Consider the following 13,224-nt stretch of genomic DNA (forward strand, 5'->3'; position numbering starts at 1 on the left):
ATAAAGAGAAAATTTCATTTGGTAACTTCCACAAAAGTAGTGCACTGAAGTATCTTATTTGCAAATTATGATCATGATTCCATAAATAAAAGCGATGAAACAGGTGAACTTCCAAGCAGGTGAGTGCTCCTCATTGGAAATAAAGATGGATTTTGGTATTGATTTGGCCAAGACTGACTGGATGACAAATCCACCAGGAGTGTTTGGATAAAGGACTGAACTGTTCCATGACCATGAGTGTGCGGTTCTTCTCACCAGTGTAAGGGCCGTCCTTGTCCTTGCGGCTCTTGGTGAGTGAGCAGTACGGACGTCGCTCTTTCACTTCCATAATGCTTCTGCTGGTGCTGCGAGCAAACATAAAGGCATGCTGCATAGACAGACAAAAAGAGGGACAGAGGGACGACAGAGAAAGAAAGACAGATGCCAAGACAGAGAGAGAGAGAGAGAGAGAGAGAGAGAGAGAGAGAGGGGCGGAGTCAGGAAGAGAGAGTCTGGGAAAAAGGGCCGTAGAGCCGGGTCGTCAGAGTCCACCTGTGGAGACACAAAGACAAAGGACGGGTCAGTAAAGACGACGGAGGACGAGAGAAGAGCTGAGTTTAAAACTTCAACATTTGCTTTTTTTTGGTTTGTTTTTTTTTAAGTGTTATTAATCACTTGGGAATCACTTAAGAAATGTTAAATGAAGAGGAACAAAAAATAATTTGATAAGATATGCCCTTATTAGTCCCAAAATTCCAGATTTATAGCAGCAAAGCACAAAAGAACACAAAAGCAAAAGAAGGCGCAAAATCAAAATAAAAACATAGAAAAATAGAACGGATTTATTACATTTCAGTTCATTTCCATGGAAAATTGATTTGTAAATCAAGTAAATCACAAAATGAGCTCAGTCATGTGAGGTTCCACTGAATTTATTCAATCAAAAAACCTGTCGATCTCTTGTGTCATGACATGTAACAGTATGTGTGTGCTGCATTCTCAGAAATGTGGACTTTTCTCTAAAAGAAAGGATGTTTGTATTTATACCAGCGGATCATAAACAGGGGCCATGTGTCGTAACCTCCAATAAAAACAGCAAATCAGAAGAGAAAAAAAAAAGAAAAAGGAGAAAAAGAAAAAAGAGAGAAGAAAATTTTAAAAAGAGAGAAAAAAAAGAAGGAACAAAAAAAAAAACAAAAAACAGCAAATCAGATTAAACTGAATCTGCTGTAAACATGTCCAAAGAAGGGGGGGTTTACAAATTATTAATATTAACCCATAAAGACCCGGTACTACTTTAATTTTCTCTATATCTAACATTTCTTGAGAGATTGATCACCATCTATTGTAATATTATCCTCTGTATTTTGCATTTTATTAGTATATATCAGGAATTTTCCTGTATTTCATTTACTGATCATGAAGATGTTCATAAAAACTCGGATTAAAGTTGAGGATTATTGCAGAAAAAGGGACTTTTAGTAAAATATAGAATTAACTGAACATAAAACAAGTGTCTCCATCCACTGTCATTATTATTGTCATTATTAATACTTTTTTGCATTTCACAAATTCATTCCACGAACCGGATTGGATCCTTTCTATATTTTTTCAATTTAACACCATTTTTTAAAAACATTATTATCCTCCGTATTTTGCATTTTTCAGTATAAATCAGGTATTTTCGTTTATTTGTTTCACTGATAGTGTAGATTTTCATAAAGGCTCAGATTAACGTTGAGGGTTATTAAATACAAACAGAGAAAAATTAAGAAAAAGTGGCTTTATCAGCAAAAATGTAATTAACTGAACATGAACCCAATGTGTCCATCCGCTGTCATCGATCCAACTCCATGGGTTTTACTGGTGAATCAATGTTGTAGAAGATGACGGTGTTTCCATGGTAACTACACAGCCTCTGAACGTCCAAATGGGTCATATCTGATGACCGTGAAAAGATGAAGAACTGTATTTTACACCAATTATTTACATGGATTGATAGGATTAGTGGATCAACAGGTATTAAACAGTTTATATCAGTAGAAGGTTTTGGTCGCCGGTGGATGTTTGGGTGTTTATGGGTTAATGTTCACTCAACATATGTGACTGTCCAGACTGTTTATGAGTAAAACGTGTGCTTCATCCGCCTGGTTTGTCATCACATCACAGCTCATGTAATAAACACATGTTCTCTGATCTAAACGATGTGTTTCATGGGCGACAAACACGTTGACCTGACACGTTTATGTGACTGAGTGGATCAACAGGTATTCAACCGTTTATATCAGTCAATGCTTTTGGTCGGTGACAGATGTTTGGGTCTTTATGGGTTAACGCATTTATGTCATTAGAGACCTCACCCTGGCTCGAAGCTGTAAACAATCAACTGTCGACAGCTGTGAACCTTAGAACTAAAAACACCATTTGGTTTAGAATGAAACAACCACAATGAAAGATTTTCCATTTCTGAGAGTATGACTAAAACTGTCTTCTACAGTCCACTCCTCTATTTAACAGCAGCATTTGTAGATCAGTATGACAGTTCAACACAAGGTTAAGAGAAAATGAAAAAAAAAAAAAAAAAGAAAAACGATCCGTCCTTCCACTGAGTTAGATGGAATTAAATTGTCTAAGGCCACGTTCAGACAGCAGGTCTTACTGCACAATTAGGATCTTTTTTTGGTGAAATCTGATTTTTTTGGTGTGTGCTCGTTCATAATTCAAAATAAATGCGACTTCTATCAGTTTTGAGTATGAAGTGAATGTGACCCTGAAGTGACCCGCATGCACAAAAGAGGTCCTGATGGAATACAGCTGTGGCCAGAAGTTTTAAGAATGCACAAGTTTACTTCTCATAAAATTTGCTGCCTTTTTTTTTTTTTTTTAATTCCCATACACTTCTAAGGTACAAGAACAATAATTAAAATAATTAAAAAGGTTTCAATGACTTTTATTGGAAAATAAATCACCATGACTGTACATGACCACGCAGGCATGCACTATGTTTGCAGAAGTAAATATGTTTTTCCCGCCGCTCCTCCTCCTGGAAAACAGAATTGTGACGTTTGTCGCATTTCAATGATGTAAAGGTCGGATAAATGCGACCTGGCTGTTCAAACTAAAGTCGCATTGCAAAATATCAGATACGTATCTGATTTAGGACCACAAGCTAGAGTTGCACAATATATCGTTTGAGCGTCGTCATCACAATGTACAAGTGCACAAAAGTCACATTGTAGGTCCTGCAATGTAGGAGGCAAATGACCTCAACGTGTTCTCAACTCATTTCAGCGGTACCTGACACACACTGCACACAGCAAGTCGCAACTGTTCTTATTCAGTTTGCCAAAGCAGACCACGCCCCTGCACATGGAGTGAGTCTCTGGTAACAACATTAAAAAATGAACAAACGAACACGAGAAAATCACCGAAAACAAAGACTTGGTGCAAAAAAGAAAAGCAACGTCAAGTTATCTGGAATTATTTCAGCTACAAGAAGGATGACACTGAAACGTGTTCTGTGTCAACAGTGACTTGCACATGTTGCCACAACAAGAGGTAACAACTAATTTGTTTGACCATTTACGCCGGCACCACACAGCTATTATGTCCTCCTGAGTATTTTTTTACATCGCAATATATAACACTGGGTTACAAAAAAATGTTTTTTGCAACTTGTCTAGGTTTTTTCAACTGAATTCGGACCATTTTGCACCGCTAAATCCAAAAATGACATCTGTTTTTCTCAATCAGGTCAGGTTTTTTTTGCTAATTTGATTTTGAAAAATTTGATCTTCTCACAAAATTGATTACATTTTCGTGACTTTATCAGTTGATTTTTTATATAGTTCTCACCCAAAATAGGTTTTAAGAGAAAAAAAATCATTTTCACATGCACACTTTATGAAACTTGTGACTTGATTCCTGTTAGGTACAATGGTGTATTCACCGCAGATGCAGCAGAATACGTCAGGCTTATTTTTGCAAGATCTTCTAGTCAAAGCCATTTCATTCACCTGTAATATTGAAAAAAACATTAATCATAAATTGGCAAAAGTAAAATCTTCACAACTCGTTTGTTGCAAGAAATATGAAAGAATTTTGTATCATATGATGTGAAAATGCCCATAAATGTAAGCAAAAATGTTCAAAAGCCAATATGTAGCATAGTTCAGAAAGTTGACCTGATTGAGCAAAATTAATGTGATTTTTGGATTCAGCACCAAAATTATCCTAAATCAGCTCAAAAAACTTCAGCAATAAATTTGTTGTTGACCAGTGTAATCACATGGTTAAAAAAAATTTGAAGTTTCATTTTTTTCCAGTATTGCGCAGCCCTAGTTCAAAGTGTCTTTAACAGATCAAATACAGGTCATATATGGGCAAAAAAAATTGGATTTAGGCCACATTTACCTGCAGTGTGAACGTAGCCTAAGCCTCATTGACTGTTCATTATCTGTGTTCTGTAAATAGAGGTTTCCTTCACAGAGTCAGTGTTCCACTCTCCTTCTACCTCAGTGATTTCCATTAGTATGGCGGTCACAGAGCCACCTTGTGCCCCGTAGTGTAAACCACATGTACCTGCATGCATAACCACGCTGACATCTGCTACTATTCATTAAGACACGCCTGTTAACTGCTTACTGTGTTCCACTAGAAAAACTTTCTTGTGAATGCCACCTTGCTGCCGCTGCTGACAATGACCTGTTTTATCCCTCATTTAAACTTGCCCACAGGATGTTAACTTGTCACTGACACTCCCCTCGGGGGAATCTCCTCTGCACCGCACTTCCACAACCCAAATCCGGTTTCTGAAATCGAGCCTCCGGAGACTGAGGGAAGCTTCATCAGCTTGCAGACAGCATTCCTCAGGAGTTTATCTACCCGGGACTGCACTGGGATTATTCATTTATTTTTGCACAAACCAACACGGTGAAGCAGGTGACAGACTTTGGATTCACTGTTGAGTACAACATATAAACAAGTCTGAAAGTAAAGAGGAAAGTAATGTGGGAAACCTTGGGTAAACCAGTGTCGGTCTCTCACTAGAGTTCAGCCACAAAATGATGACATTTATTGTGATGTCATTTTGAAATATCTTCTTAGCTTAATGAGCTATTGTGAAGGTGCATCATCTTCCCGAACAATTTTAATTTCAAATTTTATGTGTAGCTTCCTCGGTGTTGGCTTCCTTAGTGTTAATTTTAATGTATGATTTTAATATAATTAATGTCTTTTTTTTATTCTGTGAATGCATTTTAAAATCATGTTTTATCTCTGATGATGTTAATGTATTTTTTTTTTTTTTCCTTCATGTAATGTCAGTGTCTTGCTTTTTTTTCTGGAACTTTTTTTAGGCCTTTGTAAAGCACTATGAGCTACCCTGTGTATGAATAGTGTTATACAAATAAACTTGCCTTGCCTTGGGAAAATGTCCAACAAAGGTGTTTACAGTTTGAGGAATATAGATTTCTGGATTTTTGACAAATTTTTGAATTATTAAAAATTTGCCTGCACATATAGTCCCTATTTTGATGGTTTATAACATGTAAATTATTAGAGATATCAATATAGTTACTACTGAGCACTGATAGGAAGTCATATATGGACTTTCACATGGGTTCATGACCTTTAACCTTGAGTGACCTTGAAGGGTCAAACTCAGTGTCACCAATGTCTAGATTTCAACAATCTTCTCTGAAAATGCTGGTTGGATTTATGTCAAAATTTATAAGTAGGTTCCTTGGGACAATGTCGACAAAGTTTGTTCACAGTTTCGAGAATTTTTTAAATTTTTAAAAAAATTTTAACCTTCTGTTTATTGGTTTTTGTTATTTTTTTTTACATATATATAAAAAAATAAAATAAAAAAAAGAACAGTTCCGACATATGATACAAAAGTCCATCACACAGACAAACAACAAGCGGAACAAATCCCCCCTCCCCTGGCACACATCCCCTCCAAATCACAGGAAAGATAAAAATAAACAAATAAATAAACAGTAAATAAAACACAAAATAGACGTACAAAATTTCCACTTTAAATGTTACGAAAAAAAAAACCAAAAACTGTATATCAAAATACTCAGTCAAGAGAAACATGACAGATTGCACCATTAACACAGATCAGAAAAGGAGTCCATGTCTTTTCAAAAGTGTTAATGTCAAACAAATTTTTTCCAGTTTAAGAAAATAAAGTACTTCCTTGATCCATTTTGAGAAGGTTGGTGGAGATGAGGAGTTCCACTTTAACAATAGAAGCCTCCTGGAGTTTTGAGAAATTTTGATGAATTTTTAAAATATGAAAAATTTGCCTTTACTTAGAACGGTCCATATTGTGAAAGCTTCTAACATGTAAATGGTTACAGATATTAATACAGTTCCGACTGATCACTGATAGAAGTCATAGATGGACTTTGATTGAATTAGGTGAGTTCTCCTCCTGTGAAAGTACCGCCCACTTCTACTGGGAGACTGATCTGCATCCAGACCACAGGACTCTAACAAACAGACAGAACCTGAAAACCTCACACATTCAACTTTGTTTTGATTCTTGATAGAACATGTCGGTGAGATACAGAGACAATGGTCCTACTTTTATATTATATTGGAATCATTTTCTTTGGGATCAGCAAGTACTTAATATCTATATGTTTTAATTTGTTTCCATTATCAAATAAAGCACAAAATGCTTCAACGTTGGTATTAATGGTGTTAAGTTTTCATATAAAAGAAACCCACAAATAATATTTATGTGCTTCACTGCATTAAAAACACATAGAGCAGATGCATGAAACAGAATCAGGTGAAAAACAAAAGAGCAAAGAAGTCCCAAAGAATCAATAATCGATGGTCAAAAACTAGGAAGTAAAAAAATACGAGAGCCAAAAATAAGTCCAAGATACTCTGATACAAAAACAACAAGCCTCTATATTACCTACAGGGACACCGTTGCCAGTGCCTCAGTGCATTATGGGATGCTGATCATGTGACACCAAACAACTGCCTTCAAGTATGTCTGAATAAATGATAAAAACTGAAAAACAAAGAAAAAAATATCAAAACAGATGGACACTTCTTTTTGATCATTGATTCAGTCTTTTTTTTCCTTCCTTTTAATAGTTTTTAATATTGTTCCTCTAGACTTACGACACATTTAGGCCATAAATTACACTGGGTTACAAAAAAAATGTTTTTTGCAAGTTGTCTCGGTTTTTTCAACTGAATTAGGACCATTTTGCACCGCTAAATCCAAAAATGACATCTGTTTTTCTCAATCAGGTCAGGTTTTTTTGCTAATTTGATTTTGAAAAATTTGATCTTCTCACAAAATTGATTACATTTTTGTGACTTTACCAGTTGATTTTTTATTTAATTGTCACCCAAAATAGGTTTTAAGAGAAAAAAAATCATTTTCTAACAGGATGTATTTATTAAGTGTTACAAACTTTAATTCCTGTAAATTGAATAATAGATATTGATAAAGGTAAGTACATGTAAACTGAACATTAAATCGTCATTGTGCCAAAAAAAAAAAAAAAACAATCATAAATTGGCAAAAGTAAAATCTTCAGAACTCGTTTATTGCAAGAAATATGAAAGAATTTTGTATCATATGATGTGAAAATGCCCATAAATGTAAGCAAAAATGTTCAAAAGCCAATATGTAGCATAGTTCAAAAAGTTGACCTGATTGAGCAAAATGAATGTGATTTTTGGATTCAGCACACCAAAATTATCCTCAATCAGCTCAAAAAACTTCAACAATACATTTGTTGTTGACCAGTGTAATAGTTTAAACCTCAATGAACCCATTTACCTTTCACCCAGGACCAAAAAGCAGTTGAAAATAAGTAATGATTCGGCATTTATAGTAACAATTATGGATATAAACTGTGTCACCAAGCCTCATCTCTCAGTATTTGACTGATATTTTGCTTGTCACAAATACAAAAAAAAAATTAAAAAAATTAAAAATTGTACGATCTTTAAATGAGAAATAGAAAATATTTGAAGAGTCAAAAACAAGAAAAAGTCAAATGCGTTCAGAACCTTTAAGTTGACGTGAAGATTGTTATTGTACACCGTTTGTGCATGTCATTTAACGTTGCCCTTTGTTATTTAACGTATAAATAAAAGAAAGCAGCAGAACAGCAGTGATCCTCCACACTGGTACTCATTACTCACTCCTGTGTCAGTCTACATTCACAGAACCCACGTTAGTCCACACCACAAAACACTGTCATGAATTCTGGAAATCAGTTGCATAACGAGTGAAACAATTCCAAGAGGCAGCTGGAAAACATACGCAGTCAGTAACAGTGACAAAGGGATGAAACAAGAAACATCTGCAAAATGAAAATGAGGACAAAAGAACGTCTCAAACACAAACTATACACAAAGGAGAGTTTATACCGAGTTTTAAAAGTGCTCGTCGTCAGCAGATTTGGTCTTGTTTTACAAGAGAAATGAAAACACTGTTAATTGAAATTCAATGGATAAGCTGTAGTTCTTCTCAGTAGGAAGCATATGGAAGAAAGCATCAGGAGAACTGGAGCCTGTGTTTTAATTTACAACATCACATCATTGGAAATCAGAACCACAACCAGTCAGTCACTGTCAGTCCATTCACATCAGTTTAATGACAGTCATGAATGTACGTACTGATCCTCCTCCTCATGGATTATCATGTGATTTAAGTGCATGTATTCTAACTAAGACTGTATTAATTCAATATATTGCCCAGTCAATCAAGATTTTCCTTCTGGCAAACTATGAAAAATGTAGAACTCTGTAAAAGTCTTAGTTCAACTTTATTTTTGTTGTTTTTGCAGGGTTTAAATGGACATATATATTTATTTCTCAATCAAATCAAGTTTATTGTCATTTTGATACGAAAAACAAAATGAAAGAGCGTTTCCCCAGGATCCAAACAAACAACAATTACAACCTTGGATTAATAAATAAGTTAAATACAGAAACCAAAGTTAAAATACTAAATTAAAAGTTAAAATTAGATTATTAGATCATTTTAGATTAAAATACTAAAATTAAATCACACACACCTTAACCCACACAGACCCAAACAGCCACAGACGACCAAAACCATCTACTGATTTAAACTGTTTAATAGCGGTTGATCCACTAATTCTATCAATATATGTCAATAATTGGAAAGAAAAAAAAAAAAAAAGACATTCAGAGGCTCCGTAGTTACCGTGGAAACGCCGTCATCTTCTACAACATTGATTCACCAGTACAACCCATGGAGTTGGACCAATGACAGTGGATGGACACACTGGGTTTATGTTCAGTTAATTGTATATTTTGCTGAAAAACTCACATTTTCTTTAGTTTTCTGTGTTTTTGATATAATAACTCAACTTTAACCTGACCTTTTTTTTTTTTTTTTTTTTTTTTTTTTACATCCACATGATCACAAAGTTAAATATGGAAAAATACCTGACGTTCACTGAAAAAACACACAATACAGAGGATAATGTCATAATAAATGGTGATAAATATGTTAAGAAAGGTTAAATGTAGAGGAAAAAATCATTTGGGAACTGACACAAAAGTAGCACTGGGTCTGTATGGGTTAAAAAATGCACAAAAAACTAAACTGGGTAGAAAAGTGTACAAACAAACCAGATGTAATTAACCCTTTTAAGACGGTTGTGTCCCCAGTGCCACATTTTGCATTCACTGTCATTAAATTACATAACTCCTTAACCATGCGTGCTATTGAGAAAACTTTCGATGGGTACATAACAGTTTAGGGCAGAGGCCTGCATCGCCTGTGGGGGAGGGGTGGAAGTGCACGGAACAAAATGTAGAAGACCGGATCAGGTGCAGTTGGTAAGACACAACATTTAGCAGTATTTTAGTGGTTGTTTTTGCAGTGAATTCTTCAGAATAACTGTATATAACTGTGATAGTGCTGTTTTAGAGAGTTCTACAAGTGTGTTTTGGCGTATTTTTGTGGAGTTTGTCATTTTTCTGCCTTTTTTTCAATTGTTGTTATCTGTATTTTCCAGTTTGTATAGTTGATAGTTGTATTTTAACTGTAAATATTATATATATATATATATATATATATATATATATATATATATATATATATATATATATGTATACACACACACACACACACACATATATATATATATATATATATATATATATATATATACATATATGAGCTAGCTAAGGCAGAAAGAGATGCACAGTTTACAAAAGAAGTAGATCAAGGATGTTTTTCTCAGTGAAATGAGGGGCTGTGTCTACAACTAGAGCAGAGACTATCACACAAGATTAAAATGACTAAAAATAATTTAAAAAAATTAAGAAGATATAACAAAAACAGAATGATCTAGACAAACAAAAATGTTTGAGCACATATAAAATACTTGAAAGTTTATTTCTGTAATCTCATGACATTTTCTTGTGAACACTTTTAGTTGTTTTTCAAAATATGATAAAAAAAAAATGCAAGATTTTTTTTTATTTTTATTTTGTTTTGCTATAACAAATCATTTTAAGCATTTATTACATATAATGATGATAACACTGGTCAACAACAAATTTATTGTTGAGGTTTTTTGAGCTGATTGAGGATAATTTTGGTGCTGAATCCAAAAATCACATTCATTTTGCTCAATCAGGTCAACTTTCTGAACTATGCTACATATTGGCTTTTGAATATTTTTGCTTACATTTATGGGCATTTTCACATCATATGATACAAAATTCTTTCATATTTCTTGCAATAAACGAGTTCTGAAGATTTGACTTTTGCCAATTTATGATTTTTTTTTTTAATATTACAGGTGAATGAAATGGCTTCGACTAGAAGATCTTGCAAAAATAAGCCTGACGTATTCTGCTACATCTGCGGTGAATACACCATTGTACCTAACAGGAATCAAGTCACAAGTTTCATAAAGTGTGCTTACCAATCTTATTTTGGTATTAATTATTATGTTTTGTGAGAAGATCACATTTTTCAAAATCAAATTAGCAAAAAAAACCTGACCTGATTGAGAAAAAAAGATGTCATTTTTGGATTTAGCGGTGCAAAATGGTCCTAATTCAGTTGAAAAAACCTAGACAACTTGCAAAAAACATTTTTTTGTAACCCGGTGTAATTAATGGCCAGATACTAAAAGCGAAAAAAGGTGCAAAAGATTTGGCAAAAAAGACACTTTCTGCCACTTTTTATTGCCAAACATACAGACAACACAGCATACAGAAAAATAGGCGGCCTGTCATAGTGGTAAACCTTAAAGGTAATAGCTGAAATATACAAAAATCACCTCTGACAATAGATACAAATAGAAGTGGAGTGCTGTCAGATAGCGGTAAAAAAAGGACATGAAAATGGTGATGAAATGTGACATGGGGTTCATCCAGCCGTTTCATCCAGGTGATTACAGTCGATCATCACAGTTATGCAAAAGAAGAGCACTTAGTTTGGATAATTGCTATAAGGCAATTACGTAATAGCTGTGACAGGCCTATTTATGAATGTATGGATGTACCTGCTGCTTCTTTCTGCTGAGGTACACATAATGAGGGGAGATTGATCCTGTGATGGGCAGTAAGCTGAAGGGATGGACCCACAGGCTGTCAGCAGTTCTTTGTGAACCTTGTTGGATGCACATGGAGTCGCCAGCTGCTGTCAGTGGGGAGTAGCACCGACGAAGATTAACATGAGCCTCTGAGCAAACGACAACTTATGTGTTAACAGACTGAAGACGAGCCCATATGACTCAATTAAATGGAGCGAAAGACAGAGTGAGGAGAGGCATTTATGGTGAGATATTTCTCACATGTGACCACAACGATTCTTAAAAGCTCTTAGAGATAAAGACGAAGACTGTGGAGCTTCACAGGACAGTAGGGATACACAACTAATCAAATAGGCAAATAGAACCACGGAAAAAAAATTATTAGATCATTAAAAGTCATCAAAAACAATGGTTATGCAATCAAGTACTAACTCCTGTGTGTATCATGTGACTAAAACAGACAGAAAAGAAAACATGGAATGTCTAAAAGCACTGTTTTTGTCAGAACAATGACATAGATACTGATGGAAGAACTGAAGTGATTTTGGTTTTTATCAAGAAAACATGGAAAAAATAGATAGATACCAGCTCTGAAATTAAACTACTATGAAATATGTTTGTTGTTCTCATTATATTTGTCCAAACAAATGTACCTTAAGTTGTACCAGGCATTAAAATGAACAAGAAATTGAAATAAAACAACTGTGATCTAATCATTTTTTTCCCACAACTGTAGGTTTGTGCAATTATATGAAGATTAAGTCCAGATTTAAAAGCATGTAAGGTTATCCAACTGCAGATATTACATAAATAAATAAATAGATAAATAAAGAGGGGCAGTGCACTTTATTCAACAACAGCCAAGTTCCTATAAAATGTCAAGAAAATTTGAGCCAAACTTTTGAAAAGTTGCAAAACTGAAATGATGTGCAATTATGTGGATTTCCTGGTTTGGAACAAATAACACTGGGTTACAAAAACATGTTTTTTGCAATTTGTCTAGGTTTTTTCAACTGAATTAGGACCATTTTGCACCGCTAAATCCAAAAATGACATCTGTTTTTCTCAATCAGGTCAGGTTTTTTTGCTAATTTGATTTTGAAAAATGTGATCTTCTCACAAAATATAATAATTAATACCAAAATAAGATTGGTAAGCACACTTTATGAAACATGTGACTTGATTCCTGTTAGGTACAATGGTGTATTCAGCGCAGATGTAGCAGAATACGTCAGGCTTATTTTTGCAAGATCTTCTAGTCGAAGCCATTTCATTCACCTGTAATATTAAAAAAAAAACAATCATAAATTGGCAAAAGTAAAATCTTCACAACTCGTTTATTGCAAGAAATATGAAAGAATTTTGTATCATATGATGTGAAAATGCCCATAAATGTAAGCACAAATGTTCAAAAGCCAATATGTAGCATAGTTCAGAAAGTTGACCTGATTGAGCAAAATGAATGTGATTTTTGGATTCAGCACCAAAATTATCCTAAATCAGCTCAAAAAACTGAAACAATAAATTTGTTGTTGACCAGTGTAACAGAAGCCATATTGTGTGTCCAGCAGGTGACGCTGTATGCTATCTTATACATGGTTCTACTAACAGCAGAGGAAGTCAAGCGATCAGTTGTTTCCTTGTTGTATCAAAATTGTGTTTGCAGTTTAACTGG

General features: G+C 34.5%; 1 protein-coding gene across 1 annotated transcript in view; it reads right to left on the bottom strand.

The window, feature by feature from the left end:
- tenm3 (teneurin transmembrane protein 3) overlaps positions 1-13,224 on the bottom strand; it is a 776,142-nt gene that overhangs the window by 596,727 nt on the left and 166,191 nt on the right. The window contains exon 4 of the mRNA XM_030128911.1: positions 256-531. Coding sequence (XP_029984771.1) covers positions 256-373 — 118 coding nt within the window. The 5' untranslated portion in view covers positions 374-531. The remainder of the gene's footprint in view (positions 1-255; positions 532-13,224) is intronic.

Source organism: Sphaeramia orbicularis, chromosome 1 (assembly GCF_902148855.1).
Source record: "Sphaeramia orbicularis chromosome 1, fSphaOr1.1, whole genome shotgun sequence".
In the NCBI taxonomy this organism is placed as follows: domain Eukaryota; kingdom Metazoa; phylum Chordata; class Actinopteri; order Kurtiformes; family Apogonidae; genus Sphaeramia; species Sphaeramia orbicularis.